This window comes from Copadichromis virginalis, linkage group LG18 (assembly GCF_057382275.1).
Source record: "Copadichromis virginalis isolate Kocher_CV1m ecotype Utaka linkage group LG18, C_Virginalis_male_GT1.1, whole genome shotgun sequence".
In the NCBI taxonomy this organism is placed as follows: Eukaryota; Metazoa; Chordata; class Actinopteri; order Cichliformes; family Cichlidae; genus Copadichromis; species Copadichromis virginalis.
This window is the reverse complement of record NC_140635.1, coordinates 20,621,017-20,641,224: the sequence shown is the minus strand read 5'-3', so window position 1 is coordinate 20,641,224 and position 20,208 is coordinate 20,621,017. Positions and strand designations below refer to the sequence as shown.

At 39.4% G+C, this 20,208-nt stretch overlaps 1 protein-coding gene across 4 annotated transcripts in view; it reads right to left on the bottom strand.

The window, feature by feature from the left end:
* tnr (tenascin R (restrictin, janusin)) overlaps positions 1–20,208 on the bottom strand; it is a 214,896-nt gene that overhangs the window by 45,838 nt on the left and 148,850 nt on the right. For 3 of the 4 annotated variants that reach the window (XM_085438251.1, XM_085438249.1, XM_085438252.1), the window contains 11 exons: positions 19,147–19,266; positions 18,833–18,976; positions 17,802–17,917; positions 13,988–14,138; positions 10,003–10,181; positions 9,653–9,743; positions 9,119–9,219; positions 5,571–5,673; positions 4,683–4,772; positions 2,759–2,892; positions 2,556–2,685 (listed from right to left, as the gene is read on the bottom strand). In XM_085438251.1, coding sequence (XP_085294377.1) covers positions 2,556–2,685; positions 2,759–2,892; positions 4,683–4,772; positions 5,571–5,673; positions 9,119–9,219; positions 9,653–9,743; positions 10,003–10,181; positions 13,988–14,138; positions 17,802–17,917; positions 18,833–18,976; positions 19,147–19,266 — 1,359 coding nt within the window. The remainder of the gene's footprint in view (positions 1–2,555; positions 2,686–2,758; positions 2,893–4,682; positions 4,773–5,570; positions 5,674–9,118; positions 9,220–9,652; positions 9,744–10,002; positions 10,182–13,987; positions 14,139–17,801; positions 17,918–18,832; positions 18,977–19,146; positions 19,267–20,208) is intronic. The other variant, XM_085438250.1, reaches the window with a different exon arrangement.

The window sequence follows — 20,208 nt, the reverse complement described above, 5'->3', positions numbered from 1 at the left end:
CAAAATGTATGACCTGGACGGGAGATGATGTAATGAATATGAAGTAGTGTACCAGCTGACACAGCAACAAATGCAAGAGGACTTGAATTTAATTAGCCATGCGTGGATGTATAAGCAGGGGAAATGTGGCAACACTGACTTCTCCTTTCCTGAACTGCCAGGATTACAGGCATCCTGCGGAGTTTTCTTTGCAATCAATCATCATATGAAACCTGCATTGTTTACACTGGCCTGCATCTGTATTCTTCTTGGTGAGCTGCTGCCTTTTATTATTCTTCACAAGTTGTCAGTATGCATTACTGCCATGTGCAGTCAGCAGAAATTCTGTATCACATAGACCTCACGATACCAGTGCCTGTGTGCGTTCATGATCTCAACAGTGGTGGAGAGACGGGGTACGAAAAAGATCCAAACGTGTCTCCAGAGCAGCTTTAAAAAGAGAAGATTGTGGCTACGCATTGATTAAATATGAAAAAAATGCAAAAGGGGTCGAGAGTCTGTGTGAAGCAAAATTCCACAGACGTGATGAAAGTGCCGTCTTTGATCAAGATGACAGTGATAAGCTAGTTAATGGTTTAACAGCAAGTAAGACCACATAGAGGCAATGTGGGTGATGTGAGATGACAATGTGACTCACCTTTGTAGATATTAATGGAACTTTTTTATAGAGAAAATTATGTTTCCTTAAAGAGAAACCCTTGTCATGGATTGTGAAAAAACTTCAACTTCATAGTTAATAAAAGAAAAGTTAATATTATCTCTAGCTGAGGATGGAGGATCTTGCGACAAGCAGTCTGTGGAAACAGGCTACACTCTGAGTCTGAAAGGACTTTGGTTAAAAGGTTAGAATATAAAGATGCTATTAAACGCAAAAATATGGGGTTTAACATCTTCGGAGGTTGGACTATATTAAGAATCACATCTCAGTGTGACAAAATAAATCACTTAATAATCTGTCATAATTCACTACACTTCTACACTTCATAAATATGAACATAGCTACCGCGACGTGCCCAGTGGGTTGTCCTGTTTAAAAGTCTCGAGATGGTCATTTTTAAAAACTCACGTGACAAAGAGAGGCGGTTCTGACTGTGAAACTGCTCACTCATTGGCTATTGACTTGTGATTGACTCGTAAGCCGTTTCATACCACAGATAATCCTCTGTTTTGAAACGCAGTATGAGAAGATTTTTTGAAATAGTCATAAATAAATATGTCCTAAAAGTGACTGAGCGCATAAACTCATCAGTGTTTGCAAGCATTTACAGAGGTCAAAAGAGAAAGCTGGTTTCCAATATACATAGCTACTGCAGCTATCGCCATCTGGTGGCCTTCAGACAAAGTGCAGGTCCGCATTAGCTTCATTTTTTGGACCCAGAAGATAAGTCCATGTTTTATCTCTATGGTTACTCTTACTGATGTGCAGATCGTGTATTAGAAAACTCTGAACGCATAAATGCTGGAAACATGCAAATGAACGCATCACCTGAGTATACCTGAGTGAAGGCGGACAGATGTCTCCAATAAGTGAATAGTGGATGAGAAGATGACAGGTAATTTATGGTTTGTCCTCTGATTCTCTTGATCTGTCATCGTATCATTCCTTCACGTCTCCCCAGACAGTTAAAGTGGTGTTACCAAAGGAGTGCGAGATAACAAAAAGATTAGAAGTAGGATGACATGATTATGACGCTGCGGCGGTGACAACAACGATGGCCGCAGCAATAAAGAAAAAGAGATGATGATAATGACACTGGTAAAGAAAGGAATGATGGCAGGTGATTGCATGTCCATCATCTCTGAAACCGGCCTTTGTGCAACTGAAACTCACGTCAAGCTTTCGGAAAAAGAAAAAAAAAACAAAGAACTACCAGAGTGGAGTAGCCTGACAGGCGGTCCGACGTATAGTTGGGCGGATGGATGTGAGTTTAGAGGAAAACGAAGTGATTGAAAAGAAAGGAGCAACATCAAGCTGAAAAACAGGGCGAGCAGACAGCACAGAGCGTGACGGCAAAGGGAGAGAATGTGGTACGAACCGGAGTAAGAAGAAACAGAAACACAAATACATTGAGATGCAAAAGAGAGGTGCAATTAGGAGCGCTTGTAACAAGCTCATTAACGGGCTGGAATAATTTGCCTCTGCTAATTGCTCCTTCGAAGTCTTTCACGGTCCTCCATTTTCTTTAAGCGGTACTCCCCTCACCTGATGTCACACTTTAGTTCACTATATCCATCATTCAACTTCATTACACCCTATACCGTCTTTAGAAGTGTTCTCCAGCTTTCCGTAGTAATGGGCTGATCTTTCATGTCTTTGTCTGTGCAGAGACGCTCGTGAGTGAATTTATTTGAGCTCCTTATGAAGCCTGAACGGATTAAATGAGTGCTGTTTAGGAACGTTTAGTTGAAGCTGTTGCAATGGAAAAGACAAAGGGAGACTGTTTGTCGAGGAAATGATCTCATCATTATGTTATCTGTATGCACGTCTCTGCTGATCTTCATTAAACACTTTAAAGTTAGTCCTTCACTATATGAAATTAGACTACGCTCCCTACCTGTGAAGGCGTCTATGGTAGCTGCAGTGCTCTGCTGTCTTCCTCTTCTTGCTGCTACAGTGATGGTGTACTCAGTCCCAGGCTCCAGGTCCTTCAAAGTGGTGGTGTTGATGTCTTTAGGCACCGTCAGCTAGAACAGGGAAGATGAGTTAAACAAGGTCCAAATCAGACATATACATGGTTATCGTTTCAGTGTTCTTTACCTCATTAGTGACGCCGGAGGCTGATGTGTAGGTGACCTTGTAGTGGTCAATGGGGCCCTGGACTATGCCCCAATTCAGAGTGATGGTGTTGTCCGTGGAAGCCGTCACAGTCAGATTCATAGGTACATCCAGAGCTAAAACAGGGAAAGCAACACTCAAAATTAAACTCAAAACTCCAGCCCAGATTCATGTAACACTCTCACCCTGAAAGATATATCTGAGTGGGTGCACATCGAAAAAATACATGACCTTTGAGGGACCTTCCTCTTAATCCTCCTTCAAATTCACAAGTATTTATATTAATGTTGTTCTCAGTCGTCTTCTCAACTGTCTTTGCAGCTTCTTAGCCCATTACCACCTGCTGTCATTTGGGAAAATACTACTGTGTTGTGTCACCTACAGTACGTGCTCGCGTGCATTTGCATAAAACAAAATAAGAGTTTATGGAAATATTCACTGATTCAAATTTGATTTGACATGCTGTTTTCTACATTTGAGGGCAACACAATTGCGCTGGATTTTTAACAATATTTTCAAATAAATTTAGAGCCAGATTTACTAAACAAGGTAAAACATCACGTGAGCATAATCCCCAAATAGTGCTCACACATGTGGTTAGAAAGATTCATTTCACTATCAAGCGCTATCAGTTTGCGCGCTTGAATATCCTCCTGTCCTTATTTTGCACCTTGAGAAAAGATCTCTCAGAAATGCAACAGGTGTGGTCGCAAACATCTCACAGCCTTGTCATCGCATTTTTGTAAATACCAACAGTACTTTTATTCAGGTTAGTAAATCTAGCTCGAAATGGTTAAAAATAAGAACAAAAATGTTGCTTTCATGATTTCAGTGGAAACATAATTACTGCTACTGGTTACTATGTTTTTTAATTCATGTTTAGTTTCTGCTATACTCTTGTCTACTTGTGTAACTGTGGTGCAGTTCTCACATTAAAGGACAGACCATTACTAATAAAACATTTACAGCGTTTCCAATGGGTTTAATGCATATTACCACAACGATCTGACTGTCTCCTTTAATCTTTTTATATTTCTTGTGTTTTTAAGTGAGTTGTTCTCTTCCCTGCAGAATGAGTAACCCAGTTTGCCCAGTGGATCATCAATGTTTAATCCTCAGCTAATCATCTGCCGCCTTGTTTGCCTGAACCTTTGGTGTTTCACGGCTTTTTAGGAGGTCAAACAGACATAAAAAAAACCTGATGTAAATGTGTGTTAAATGAAATGATTATTTTAGCAGCTCTGGCTTAAGGTAACACCGGCGCTGCCATGAAGCTGTCTTCATAAACGGCTCTCTTAAAGCTCTTTAAGAGAAATGCGACAGATGTGATGCATTTTAAAGTTCAAAACGAGTGCAGGGAAAAGAGGCGTTACAACGAGCTTGTTTGTAAGACAAATGGAAGCATAATTTTTTATAAAGTGCAGAAAACCTTTAGCCATTAAAATAACTGCACCTGGATGAAAGATGTGCTTGACGGTGAACGTGAGGGGAAAGATTAGCGAGGCACCTCCACGCACTCACTTTTCAGACAAAGGGTTACATTTTTTTCTCCTTTCAGCCAAACAACTCAACAACACAATAAATATTCAAATAAAGGATCAAGTATGGAGGTAAAGAGAGGGCCATTAGCAAAAAAAAGTATGCATTATAACAGCTTTAAAATGTTGTAACGGGAACTTTGACCCAAGCCGACAATACCAAACACTTCTGGAGAAGAGTACAAGTCACGGCGAAACATATTTTGCTTAATTTTCTAAAATGGCTTTTAGTAGTTGGAGTGGCAGCGCCGACCCACAGCCCACGAGCCTGCTGTGATGCTGCGATTCCCCGCTGTGATTTCTGTGTTGTACATGCGCGAGTGACTCACTGGCTTTTTACAGTGGAGCACAAAGCATAATTCACTCACTCGTCCTGGCGTTCATTGTGGCTGGTGTACTCTGGTTGCTACCTTTCATGGCAGAAATGCCAATGCCGTACTCTGTGCCTGGAAGCAGGTCTGAGATACAAAGAGAGACAGAGAAGCGGGAACTAATTTAACACATAACGTAGCAGGAACAAAAAAAAATCGTAATAATAATAATAATCACAGACAGTGCTTCACGTTCTTGTCCTCGTGCAAAGTGCACATCAATTACACTGAGTTTTTTTTCATGACAGCCCCAATTAGCTCGACACCGGTGATGAGGTCTCGGCAAATTTACATGTAGCATCGTTGTGATTTCTGAAGAAATTTCTTTTTTTTTTTAAATCAACTGCACAACTGATCAGTTTCAAATCGGTTGAGTGCATCCACAGAGAGGATCTCGAGCTACAGAAATAGAGATGAAGAGATGAGGAATGAAAAATAAGGAGGCGGACGACAGAGATTATTAGCGGAGGAGAGCAGGGGGAGAGGGAAAATGAGAATGACAGAATGGATGAGAGTGAGGGAGAGCATCGATGGCAACGAGCGAACAGAATAACACGGGGACCTTTTGCTTCTATTCTTATGCAGGCCGTGCCCTTTTCAGCACTCTGGCCTTTCAGAAAAAAACATCCCAGCTGACCCCATCTTTCTGACAGCCTTTCAATACGCCCGCAGGACAACAAGCGTTTCTACAGATACAATCAGTGGGCCGTCAGCCAAGTGTTAGCTCCGGAGATAATCTTGCCATGTAAAACACAGACACTTCCAGCTTCTTTGGTACATATTAGATGCATTGTGATGATACTGAAAGCATCAGGAAAATAGGAACTCTACAAATGTCGAGGATAAATAATTCAAAACGCAAAAAAATGGTTATTCCTCACTTACCTGTGAGAGTAGTCTTAGTAGTGGCTCCCTCATTGCGCGGTACGATGACTTTGTCATACTGATCTCCTGCTAATGTGCTATAAACCACCTGGTAACTCTCCACCTACATTTAAACACAAATATATTTACAGCATTAAAGAGAAGGTAATGCCTGAAAAAGTCTCGCTATGCAAGACTTACACAAACAGTCCAAAACTGTGGTTTTTTTTACTGTGCATTGTTTGGTTTATTTTGTCTCGGCACAGTGTGATGTTTGGCTCTTTGTCAACACTGCAGTGCAGAATCAGAAGGATGAATAAATTTGCCGGCATCGAGACAGACTTTATAAGTCTGAATGTGTGGTTAGTGAGCCCTGGAAATATCATTGTGACAGCTGAGCAAAACGCAATTTATCACATTTTCATTCACAGCAAAACATTCGGTGACCATTTGCACCGAGTGAAGCGCTTGCTCCAGCGCTCTAACTGGCATTTTCCAAGGCAGCGAAAGGCAGACCCGTCTGTGTGGGATGGTAACGTGTCCAAGAAGGGGAAAAAAAAGAAAAAGTAGAAGGAATAAAAAAGCTGTTTTATTGAAACAATTTAAGAGGAGTCATAATGTCAGAGGGATTAAGAGGAAATTAGCTGTTTTTTATAAAAAGGGCAAGGTAAACATGCAGCAGGCTCACTGATATAAGATGTACCTGCAGTATGAGAGCCAGCAGAAGCCTTAATGTGTTTCAGGATGGTCCACTACACTTATTTAATGCAGTGAAATAAAACAGCAGCTTGCACAGTATTACAAATCCAGTGACAAATTAAAGGTAAGCCATAATGAAGCATCTTTGGTAGGTGTTAGGCCATCACATGCCACCAAAACAGCTTCAAGTACCTTGGTACTGATTGTCTAAGGTCTTCTGGTGCCGAACACTGGCTTTCAGTTGGTTTTGAGTTTAAGATTTGCTTGTTTTTAAGTCACTGAATGAGTTAGCGCCGCCTTACCTTCCTGATCTTTCAACAATGCACACTCCCAATAGATCATGAAGGTCAGCTGACCAGATGTATCCACTAAACCTGCCTGAGTCTTAACACTAACTGTTTTACTGCTCGTGCTGTTTAACCTTTCAGCTGTACAGCGCTCTGGTCAGTGCTTGTTGTTTTTAAATGTGCTTATAAATAACTTGATTTGACTTGACAGCATTAGCCCAAAAGATCTTCCCTCATTTGGTGTTTGATGATGGTGATGGAGATTATTAGACGGGACTCCCATAGTTTGATTCACTTGATTTTTATACTTGTTAAATCATCCAGTGAGCCCTGTGGATCATAACCCAGGAAGAGATCACCTCCATGTTTCAATTTTGTATTGATTTACATTTGAACCCACATCAGCACAATCTCGCCCACAGACACCAGATCTCAGTGTATGAGTTTATTCCTTTAATTTGTTCACCATCTTTATATAACATTAAGTTGTTATCATCAGGATGTACGCAGCACTTCTATGTTGTAAACTCTCTCATTATTCAGGTTGCCCAGTCCACCTAAGGAATGCTGCAAGGATCCGATCAATCCTGAGCTTTAGTGGCACTCAGACTATCGTTCATGCTTTTATTTTCTCTCGGTTAGATTATTATAATGTGTTTTTTTTTTATCAGGCATCAATCAGAAAGCATAAATGGGCAGCAGCAAGACCTCTTACAAGAACCAAGAAAACTGAACATATTACGCCGGTCTTAATGACTCGACACTGCCTGCCCATGACTTTTAGAATTGATTTGAAGATTTTACTCATTATTTTTTAAGCCCTTCATGGCCTGGCCCCTGAATTTAAACCAATCATATCTCCCAACCAGTGTGCAGCCTCAGATTCTCAGGCAAAACCTGATAACTGCTCCCACCTCTCGCTTAAAAACAAAAGGCAATCCAGCGTTTGCTGTTAAGATAAGATAAGATAAGATAAGATAAGATAAGATAAGATAGAACTTTATTAATCCCTCGGGTGGGTTCCTCTGGGAAATTCGATTTCCAAAAAAGCACAGCACCGACAGAAGTTACAGAGTTATACACACACACACACACACACACATATATAAATACAGAGACAATATAAATAAAATATACGAAGGGGATAAATAGAATAAATAGGAATAAAAATAAAAATACAAGTGAATTGCACATTTCAAGTATTGAGTCTATTGCACCGTTGACTATTTACAAAAGTATTGCACAAAAGGTATTGCACAGTGAGGTGAAGAGGCACTACAGCTTAGTTGTTCCCTCCTTTGTCCTCCTGTTTCCCCTCCCTCTCCCCTCCAGAGAGGAGTTAAACAATCTGATGGCGTGTGGGACAAAGGAGTTTTTAAGTCTGTTAGTTCTTGTCTTTGGGAGAAGCAACCTGTCACTGAACAGACTCTTCTGGTTGTTAATGGCCGTGTGCAGAGGATGCCTGGCATTGTCCATAATGTCCATCAGTTTCTTGGGGTTGCTTTTGTTGTGGTATGAACTGCCTGAGGAAATCTGGCCTCATCAGTATCTTCTTTTAAATGACTGCTAAACACTTTTTGGGGGAAATTTTAACATGGATTTTATATTGTCTGACATTCTTAGCTTATCTTATAACTTCTAAAGTTTTATGTTGATTTTAAGTTATTCCTTAAGGTGAAATCATACTGTGTTTTATTCCTATTCTTATACTGACTACATACAGAACTTAATATATAAATTGTTTTGAAAATTTCCATCTAGTTTGTTCTTTTTTTCTGTGTTTCTAGTACTTTGTAACACTGGTTTTGATCATTTTTACAAATAATGTTTATTATGATTAATATTTTTATTATTAGATAACTTTGGCTTATGCTTGGTGATTTAATGCATTACACTGCGTATAATTCTATATATTTGTCATGTGTTAGCTATTAAATCTAAAGATGATATAATTAATATAGCATCAGATGCACTTTTGTAAGCATATGGAAGCCAAAATAATAAACAACAGATGCTTCGTGTCAAAGGTGTTGTTAATGATAAAGTTTAAAAAAGAGCCAGAACGATATAGGATGTTTACGACCAACACCGATATTTGGTCTGACAAATGTTTTCTTTCAGACATAAATAGATTTGCCTAACATTTATTATGTGTAGTTTTCTATTAGTCCTTACTAAGAAAATATGATAATGCAGATTAAAAATAAACGTTTATGTTCTGCCCAACTCTACTCGGTTGCTGTGTTTTGTTGCCAATGGGGAATGTGCAGAGTGCCCTCTGGTGGACAAACATAGAAACATAAGCACTCGTAACATGGTTGAATGGTGTTTCTCAGTCTCTTCTTTACTTTTTTATAACTATTTTTTATAGTCATTAGCAATTATAAGTGCACCCATTAATATATTGGCAAATACCTCATATTGGCCGTATATTAGCCAGGGTCCAATACACTTTTCATTATTGATGGCTTCATATTACCTGCAAATTTTTGGTAATTGTGCAGTCATGAGGACTAAGTCAAGCTGGTTATGCTTCACTATACTAGAACATGGGCAGTTAAAAAATGTCAAAAGACTTCCTACCTCAGCTTCACTGTTATCCCATTCAAGCTCAAGCGTGGTAGAGGTCTTGGAAACGAGACGCAAGTTCTTGGGGGCATCAATCTCTGAGAAAAACGATAAAGCTGACAATGTTGGGGACACTGAGACCCATTCTCAGAGATTGTGAACAAGCAAACAACAAACACAGGTCACATTAAATTGTCAGTTACTCATATTTAGCTCTTCATGTTCATCAAACACATTTCTCTTTGTATTTTTATAAGGTGTATCCTCTTCAGTTTTCTGTAGATTTTACTTCAAGTATCAACCACAAATAGATATTTAATGTGTAAATATGGCATCAGCGGGGAAAAACAAATCAGCATAGTGTTTCCATAAATAAGTACAAACTTTAGGAGCGTAAACATTCCCCTGAACAGATGTTCACTACTCCCTCCAATACAGATAAAAAGTGTGGCGTATATTAGGCCATATGTCATTACTGTTCTACTCTCAGAGGCAGACGCAGGATCACACACACCAGTATCACCACATCTGCTTGCTGTCAGACCTCACCGGTAGTAAATTCAGTGGAAATGGATCCGCTCTCGTTTCCTCTTCTCACGCCGCTCACTGTCACCTCGTAACGCGAGCCAGGACGCAGGACCTGTGGAGAGGAAAAAAACCCAAAACAACAGAGGCCGTTTAGTCTGTGTATAATCTCTTTGCATTATGTTTTTTTATGTGTTTGTTTTCTATTTGTTTTATCTCCAGACACAGAAGGCAGACAGACTGTGAGATTAGATCGTTTAACAAGCATGGCAAGTACAAACACAGACACACACACACACACACAGATATACTGGTAATACTATACTTGTGACCTATAATGACTCTAGCCAAGTCTCATTTCAAAGCACACGCACCTGCAGAGAGTACTGGCTAAGTGTGGGCTGGAGGCGGAAGGTGGTCCGTGGCCCTTCTCCTCCCACGAGGCCGTAACGCAGCACAATCTGATCAATCTTTGCCCTCGGTGGCGTCCACTCCACAAATGCCACTGTGTCCGACACGTCACGCACAATCAGCTGAGTGGGACCATCGATTACTGCAAAACAAAGAAAATGTCTAACTATAAGGTCCCTTGGTGATGTTGTTACAAACAAAGCACAGTCACCAGGGTGCGGTTTCTTTGTTAACCTTTCCGAACTTGGATGAAGTACATGTTGACCAGGCTGGGTATTAAAATTGAATGCCAAACTATTACTTGACAATTACTATTACAAGTTATGATCTCTTAATTTTTCACAACGCACTTGTGTTTTATCATAGTTTAAAAAAGTAAACTTTCATTATATGCAAAGTTAAATACTTCACTTGAGGATGGCCCCAAAGCAAATCAATCCCCACACACGCCCACATTAATAGAGATAAAAATAGTCTGGAGAAATAACTGTCTGGTTTTGGATAGATAATTTTTTCTTTCGTGACAACTGTACGAGAGGTGACTTTCTTTATGGCTTAAGAATCTATAAAGCTTTTAGGCTAAGGGGTATTTATTATTAGAGGCATGGCTGCTTTGACTGATTTGTGCTGCGAGCTGTGTGCGAATTCAAGTCACTTAACTTGACCACTCAACCGGTGTTGGTGCTTTTCAGGGCATTTTAAATGTAATTAAAATAATATGGCTTGTTGAGCAGCTGATTATACTTTTGTAGTTTAAAAAAAAAAAGGTTTTAAAATGGGGCTTAACCAATGCCTGAATACATAAAGTAATAATATAGAGAATCTATAGTTTAGACCAGTTGGAGAGACATCCCCAGAAAGAAACTGTCAGATGGTAAACATTTGAACAGATTATTTACTGAATAGCATTTAATCTGTCATTTGATCCCAAACAAGCTGAACCCCTAAAATGTAATCTAATCCCAAGAGGATGTAGTGTCATCGTCTTGAATTTTCTGGAGCGCTGGATGTGGATTTGATATCAGTGAAAGCTGTTCTGACAGCCAGTCACGAAAAACATATCAGACCTGACGCACGCTGAGACAGTAGGATTTATCTGCGTGAAAGGGTTAAAACATAAGCCGTGATTGAAGTCTTTCCATGCTGATTGCTAGAAAACAACACTTATCAAGTTCGCAGAGCTCAAAATACATCAAGGGAAAACACAAATGTCTGACAGAGGAGGGATTCACTAAACATTTTCTCTGCACTTGTTACAGCATCTATGCCAATGCACAGACATTTTGTCAAGGTAATGGGGTGTTAGAGAATGTGATAATTAGCACTTTATTTCATTAACCTGTTAATTACCTCTTTCCGCAGAAGCTACGGTTTAACATCTGCTGCGTTTAACATATTGTCTGGGAGAATGAAGGAGCGTTTGATCTCAAATTGAAACTTTTCGGCATAAATTTGCTGCCGTTAAAAGAAGTTCAGAGCTTAAAATGAAATGGCATTCTCGCACAGTTCGTGGCACTTAATTTGAAGTAATCAGCTTTTTGGTTCCGTTTGAAAAATGCGTGAAATTTTTAAATGTTGAGGTACTGACCAACAGAAAACTCCACAATGGATAGTTCAGCATATATATTTTTTAATTGAAAGCACCATGCTGTGCTGTAAAACCATAATTATTTTCCACTGCTCAACCCTGTGGGAACTCAGGTGAAAGGCAGATCTCACACACTGGGTGATGTAGAGCCAGTTTTCTTTTCTTTCAAACCTTTTTTTCTCTTCTTTTTAGTTTTCTGAGGTCTAAATAAAGTCTCAGACTAAGGCCTGACATATTGCAGGTCCGGCCTGATTCTTGATGTATTAGAAATTGGCCCCAAGGGTCTCGTCCTAGAAAGCATCCCAGGGAAGACAGTTGCTGAGAACCAGTTCCCAGATCAGCTGCGCTCACTCTCTGGCTTTCCTCTGACTCCTCATGGCGCTACCTTGTCTCAGAGGAAGGATAAATCATTGCTCTAAATTATTTAGTTACTTCAAATTTGTCTTTTCCTCTTTCTTTATCCAATACGGTGTCATAGAGTGGGCTGCTGTAAAAAAATAATGAGCGGGTGCCATGAATTATTAATCGATACTTAATTACAACCCAAGAAATGAACAAAGACTTGACAGGAAATTGATGGTGTTTTGACTGTGCATATCAGAGGCTGAATTGTTATGGAGGAGGTTTGAATTGGTGAGGAGTGGGGGGGGGGAACGATACTTCAGCGAGGTTTACGTCAGGGGCCTAAATGGTTTGCAGAGCAAATACGTCAAGGTCACATTTTTGTAAACATTTATGCAGTTTCATTAAATATTTAGGTTTAGCACAAAATATGCTAAACTGTTTCTTTTTTTCAGTTTACAATTACAAGGATTAAGCAAAATAAACAAAACAAAACCCCCAAAAATCATCAGACTGAACTTATTTTTTGGCCTAATCACATTCCCAGTTTACCGAGGATAAAAACTGATTTAGCTTAAAAAGGTAAAAAAAAAAAAACATTCCCTGCAACCCTCAACATGGTAAGCAGATTCTGAAATGGATGACTGAAAGAATTTATGGTTGATCAGCGTCGAATTTTATAATCACAATTCAAAAAAAGGTGGGACGCTGTGTAAAATGTACATAAATAGCAGAATCTCTTCTAATATTCTTAATCAAATATATAAGATCTTTAAATTGTACTATTTTATGAAAAATATTGGCTCATTTTCAATTTGAGGACCAGCTGCTTGTCCCTCTTTTGTCTGAGAGACGAGTCACTCAACAGTTGTGGGTCTTCTTTGTTTTATTTTTCATGCTTTTATGTGTTTAAACTTGGAGAAACTCTTCTACTATGAAGCCATTCTGTTGTAATAGCTGCAGTTTGTAGTTTAACATTGTCTTGCTGAAATATTCGAGGCCTTCCCTGAAAAATATGTCATCTGGATGGGAGCACATGTTTCTTTAAAACCTGTTTACACCTTTCAGCATTCATGGCGAGCTTCCACATGTGCAAGCTGTCAGTTACATATGGCACTGCCATACCATCAAAGATGCAAGCTTTTGAACTGAGGACTGATGACAACCTTGTCATTTTTAGTCCCTCTTTAGTCCAGAGGATCTGGCGTCCATGATTCTCAAAAATAATTTTAAATTTTAACCACAAAACAGTTTTCCACTTTGCCTCAGTCTATTTTAAATGAGCTTCAGCTCAGAGAAGATTATCATCACCACATATGGCTTCTTCTTTGCATAGCAGAGCTTTAACTTGTATCTGTTGATGGCATTGTGAACTTTGTTCACATATAATGTTATTTGAAAGTGTTCCTCAGCCCATGCTGTGATTTCCATGCTGGCTGAGGGTCTGAAGATCATGCACAGTACTGAGTTTCAGTCTTGTCCCTTGCACACTGATATCTCCAGATTCTCTGCACCTTTTGAGGATAATATAGACGTACGACATATGACAACACGCATTATTCTGAAGTTGTTCCCTGATTTGTAGATGCAGTGTTTTTACAGAGCAGTGAAACTCTGCCCATCTTTTTAAAGATGATCTTTTTAGTCCTGTTCATGTTACTTACCTGTTGCCAGGTAACCGAATTATGTGCAAAACATTCCTCCAGTTGGTTTTTTTAGTACTATTTTCTTTTCAATGCTTTTGTTGGCCCATCCCAACAAAAGCAATTGTGTCATATTACTGCCATCAAATTAAAAAATAACTAATACTTCTCATGAAATAGTAAAATAACCCAGTTTAAACATTTTATACGTTTTGTATGTATGTGAATAAAATATGGATTTATGAGATTTGCAGAAAATGGCCTTTCTTTTTAACGCACATTTCGCACAGCAGCCTAACATTAAATACAAATTTTGGTGGTTATAATATTATAGCTAATTGTTGTTAATTTACAGCTTCCAAACTGAATACATACGTGTTGTGACAGTAGCTGTGACTGGCTGGCTTCGACCTTGGTCCCGGAGCGCCACCAGGTTCACTGTATATTCTTCGCCTGGCCTCAAACCAGTTTGCACAAATGACGTGATGGTGCTGGGCAGCTGTGTAGTCATCCCTCCATCATTATCCTGGAAGAAAAGCAAGGATTAAAGTGACAAAGGGGAAGGAAGAGAGAGAGAAAGCTCCTATCTGTTTTAATTTTTCAGTAAATATCAGCAACTGTGTGGCACAAACAGCGTCTCTCAGTGAAGGTAAGAAAAAGGCCCTCCCCCAATGACAGAACTTCAGCAGCTAATTTACATGCAGTACATTTTCTGTGTTGTATGCTTAAACTTTTGGAAGGTTTAGCACATTAAATTCCCAAACCGAATATCAAACGGGCTAGAGTGATATTTCTCTGGCCATGTTCTGCAAAGGCAGCACTGTGTGCGTTTCCAAAGGCGTGTCACTCATCCATACAGAGTCACAGCCATTCCCAGCTGTTCTCAGAGAGCCAGCATTGCTAATGCACTACCTGCCATCACACAGATGTTACACCCACTGCTGGTCCGAGATCTCCAAACCCCTGCGCTTTGACGGTTGCTATTAAAACAGAACATATAACAGCTTGCTGCTTTCCTGAATCAAATCTGTAATTAGAGATGTAATCCATTTAATCACCTCAGCTCCAATTACCAGGGTGGGCAGTAACACTCACAATGGTAATGTTCTAACAACAAGTGGTGTTCAATCTCAATAATAATACAGTTTCATGGAGGTAATGCTAAATTAAGCAAAATGAATCACCACAAAAGTATATCCCACTCCCATCTCATGTGTCACTTTGCTCATAATTAGTCATCATTATCTGTGCCGACAAGATCGCTTTGGCGACTTAGTCCCTTGTATTTTCTATTGCTTCCGTTTCACTGGATGAAAAGAAAATGTAGCAATTTAACTGCCCATTCATACATTCACTGTTTTCGTTCTTTTCTAATGATAAGAACTAGTGGGAAGTGTTTTTAGTCATCTCACAATTCAGAGGAAAAAATTCTGTACAACAAATACATCTAATTTGTTTACAGTTACCCGCGCTGAAAACTTATGTGTGAAAATCATTCATTATCCTTTTTAAACAGACAGCAATAGACGGTAACAAGGAAGATCGAAGAGTTCCCCCAGCCCGACACACAAAAGTATAGTCTGTTATTCAAAGTAACGGTGACACTGCTTCCGGAAAAGACGTTCTCGTCTTTTGTCTTTTAAATGTCATGTTTAATGCTGTGAGCACAAATATCAAAAAATCATCAACTTTGCTGTCTTAAGTTGAGAAACACTTCCTCAAAGACTAGTAGGAGAAAGTTAACAACATGTGTGCACGAGCTCGTTTGTTATCCTCTCATTTATTAACACAATTCTTTTTAAGGTGATTTGAGAAAAATAGACTTGAATTGGAGTTTTTCATGGTTGCATTTTTTTAAAGTTGAAAGAGTCCTTACAGAAAACAAATATGACACTAATGAACACAAAAATTGTTTAATGTCAATATGTGACTGCAATATCTGTCCAATAACACCAGCCCTAGTTGTCAACTGACTGATTCTTCTGCTTTTTCTCCTTCTTGGTGTCTTTTATCTCATTCTTTCCCTTCCATCCTTTTCTATCCCACCAACCGTCTGCATGTCTGTGGTTCTCCGCTTTTCCTCTTTCCTGGCAGCTCCATCGTCAGCATCCTTTTTCCAGTGTATCTACAATCCCACCCCACCTGCACATGTCCAAACCCTCTCAGCCTTCCTTCTTTTTCTTTGCCTCCAAACTGCTCAACCTGAGCCGTCCCTCCGATATACAACTGCCTTTCTTTGTAGTCTTATCTATTTTTTTATTGAATTACAAAATCCAACATATGAGATGTTGCAGTACTGCACGCATGCAGTACAAAAACCCTGGCAGCATATTACATTATGGGAATGTACCATATATACTGTGCTATAGCAGTTTCTAACCATATTAATGGTGGGTCCTAAAGCTCACCTTCCCCCCTTCCCTCTCGCTTTGTTTCCTTTTTACAGGGTAGTGAGTTTTGTGTTTGTTCGCATAGGCCAAAGCTTTCATGCCTACTTCCATTAGAAGATTGTCAAAATTCACAATCCCTACTGCTGGATTAAACCCACCAGGGGTGGGACTGCCAACTCATAATATGATTTCCCCTGCGGCTGGAGAGAGAGGGAGGGAGGGAAAGCAAGGGACGATTGAGGAAAGAATATGAAAGAGAGAGAGAGAGAGAGAGAGAGAGAGGGATGCGAGAGAGGTGAAACAAAAAGGGATGGAGGGCAGTTTCAAGGGGTAACTGAAAAAAAAAAAACAGTTACAGATTTCAACCAAGGGCTGTTGGATGGAAAATAGAAACAAGGGATTAGGTGGAAAGGCCCGGGGGGGATGGGAGAACACAACAGTGATGAGACATGAAGGAATGGACAGACCAAAGGAGGATGGGAACACTAAAAGCAATAAAATAAAATTAAGATGAGCACTTTTTTTTAACTTACTATCCTTAAAAGGCCTTGAAAAACAAACACACAAAAGCATCTTAACATCAGATTTGAGACTTAGTGCCTGGCTGGACCAAAGGATATCTCCCTTGAGAACACCTTAAAGGAGAAAACCAATTACTGTGAGAGGGGACAAGATTAGAGTTCAGAGTACCTGAGTTTACAGCAGGAATTAGAAAGAGAAAGGCTTTTGCTTTTTGGCTTTGAACCTGGCCCTAGTATGGCTTCGCGAAGGGTTATTCAGGAAAAAAGAGTTCAATGGCTCATCCATCTAATAGCCAATAAGCTTAAGACAATCCGCTCATTTAATTTGGTATGGGCTTTAAACCCCCAAGAAAACCTAAATCCATGCAGTTTTCTCCCCGTTTTTACAGACATTCAAAGCTAGAGGATGGTATTAGTGAGATTTGAAAACAATTATTTCCAATCAAGATTTCACAAGCAAAACCCTGAAAAATAAAGAGTGTGCAAATATGTATCTAAAGCATAAATAACTCTTTATTCCTTCTGTTCACCTCACAAACACACGGGGATTAGGTGAGACTCGTGCACTCTCGCTTCTGAATGGGTAGATGTCACATGGTGCTGAACTACATTATCAATCCCTTGTTTTACTTTTCTGGCACTGTATGTGATAAAAAACAATCAAAATTCAACCTCTGACGCACCATCGTAGACGTCGTCAAATCACATTGATTCAAATGTTCCAGCAGAGCCATTAACCAATGAAACGATGGTACGCAAATGTACTGAGAGTCTGGTTGCCTGGGCAGTTGATCATTGCGGTGAATAATCAACCTGTTGAACAATCGAAGCTCAAATAGCTTGCCTTGTGATTCCACTCAAGGTACACCCCAGCCACACACAAACACACACACACACATATCAGGAATGCCCAAAATCAAGAATCGCATCCATGTGTGTCATGTTTGAGTCTGCAAGCTTATTTAATGGTAAAAGGACTGATTATTATACAGCACTTTTCTACACTTTTCATTGTTTTTATGTCTTTGTATGTTATAATTTTGGTCTTCTTCTTAACCAATGGTTGACAGGCCAACAACTGCACTAGCGAAGGTAGTCGTGGCGACAATAAATGGTTACCTGTAGACAACAGTCTGCAAAACTCACAGCCAGCTGTGCGAAGGACTATTGCAGAACCATACTGGATATGTTTCACTGTACTTTCAGCATCTGTGGTGTAGTCTGACATAAGGAGGAGTGTCAATTCCATTCATTTAGATTCAGACAGGTAGATTGTACCTTGGGGATGAAGCTAATCTCCCATCCATCGAAGGAATAGTAGAACGGTTGCCAGTGGACCTCCACTGATGTCTCTGTCATGGATTTGAAGACTAAAACATCTGGACTTGAGAGATCTGAAGGAGTAGAGACATATCATTGTTCTTCAGTTAACCAACAGTCCATAAATCACAACTGTCTAATGCTTAAAAAACTCTCTTCTTTCTCTTTTTAAGTTTGGATACGTGAAAGTTTTCATAGTTTTGATGATATATAACTCACTGAAAAAGAACAGCTCATTCTTTAATTTTCAAAGTGCTATAATTAAATGTTTCCCAACAATCTTTCCAGAATATCTAATTAAACCCTTAAAATTAAGTTTAGCAAAAAAATAATGCCCAAAATAAATCATATTCTAGTGGAAAAATGGATCCATCAGAGTAAAGTGCCCTGAATCTAATTTATTAGTAGAAATTCTACTTAAATTAAATTCAGTTGTTGTTGAAATTGAGAATAATTTTACAAGCCAAGCCAGCACTAATAGCAATACACTGTATGTACCTAAACGTCACCTAATACACCGATCATACAATATTTTGCTTCCAGTGGAAGAAAAAAAAACTTATTCAGGGTTTTAATGCTTGCAGAGTGTTGGTAAGCGTGAAAGCAATTGGTGTATTTCAATATCAGGTGCAAGGACCCGGCATTAACACAGTGTGTGTGTGTGAGTGACACTAAGCAGTTGTTACAGGTGAAAATCACAAGCAATTTGCACAGACAAGCAAGTGGTATTCTCACTCTGTTGACACAGAGAAACATCTTTGGGAGGACTTGACAAAAAAAAAAAAATCGTGATAGACACTGTGTGCACATTTGTTAATGTAGAACTGCACGTGCAATAATCCAGGAGCCCGGGGATATTGCATGAAGGTAAATTGAGATATTAAATTGGGAAACAAAGATGCTTTCAGGCTCTTTCTGTTGCACCACAAGGGAACATTTTATAAAAAAAAAAGAACAAAAAAAGAACAAAAACATATGATTGCACTTACAGGTCCAAACAGTAATACTGGCAGGAACGCTGATAGTGTTGTTAATGACAGCGAACACATTGATGTTGTACTCCATGCCAGCTTGGAGCTCCAAGATAGTGCAGGTAGTCGTGTTGCCTGGAATCCTTATCTCTAGCTGCACACCTGACAGGGAGGCAGGTGAAGAAATATACACCGATACATGGATGCACTGCTTTTTTTTTTTTTTTTTACAAAGAAATAGGAGATGTCGATGCTTTCAAGAGATTTCGAAGCAACGGGAAGTTAACTCACGGCTGTCCTGCTTTGAAAGGTCAGCGTGGATCTGTACTTACCTCCGGGGGTGCTCGGTGTGTAGGTCACCAAGAAATCTGTCAGCACAACTGACCCCTCCCACTCCAGCTCGATGGTTTGATCTGTCACCCCTCGAACTTTCAAGTTCATGGCGGGTGCAACTGTTAACGAAAAACAGAAAGCAAAACAACTAATTTGAATTTTTTTTTGTACATTTGTTTTTGGTGTAGCAATGAAAAATACAAATCGTACACTAGTAATCTGCTACTGTAATAAATATGTGATAAAAAAAAAAACCTTAACACAAAGCAAAACACTGAAAAATAGGCTTGAGTGGTACCATCTGTCTACCAGCAGCAGAAAGATGAGCAGCCGGACAATCTGTCCCTTCATCAGGCTGACACTGAAGCAGAAAGTTACAGGATTAAAATAGTTGTCATCAGCTTAGCGGAAGGAAATAACTACTGTTTTAACATGAAGATTTAATTATTATTAATTGTACGGATTCTTTTTTTAAGTAACATTTGGAACCATATTAATTCTTACAAAAATAATTTGTTTATTTGTGTGATTTGAACAAGTATCTGTGGAGATTACTTCAGTAGATGCCAAAAAAACAAAACAAAACAAAAAAACGACGAAGAAAAAAATGTTGTGCGCCTGCGGTGATGTGTGACTCACAAGAATGGCAATCTGTCTGCTCTGTGAGATGGGCGAGCGACAGATTGCTTCCAAAAAACGTTTTCTGTGTGGATTCGCCTACTTTAATCAGAAAACTGTGAGCATTTAGTAATCGAATTAGTATAAAGGCTGCAATTTGCAACAGAAGGTTCACATGGCATATGTCATTATTTCAGTGACTCGCACAGAGAGCGGTCAACCAGGTTGTGTATCCCTTGCTGTAATCCTTTGGTGAGCCAGCTTAAGCGCAGCCTGTCCAGTGAGTTAAGTAAGCCTGACATCCAAACTCTACAGATAAAAGATAATTTTACATGAGAGCTGTTGCCTTATCAGCTCAGCCAGATCAGTCAAAGGGCTAGAAAATGTTAAGGTGGTTATTAATCATGCCGATTTTAGAAGAGACATTAAAGTCTTACTTGTGG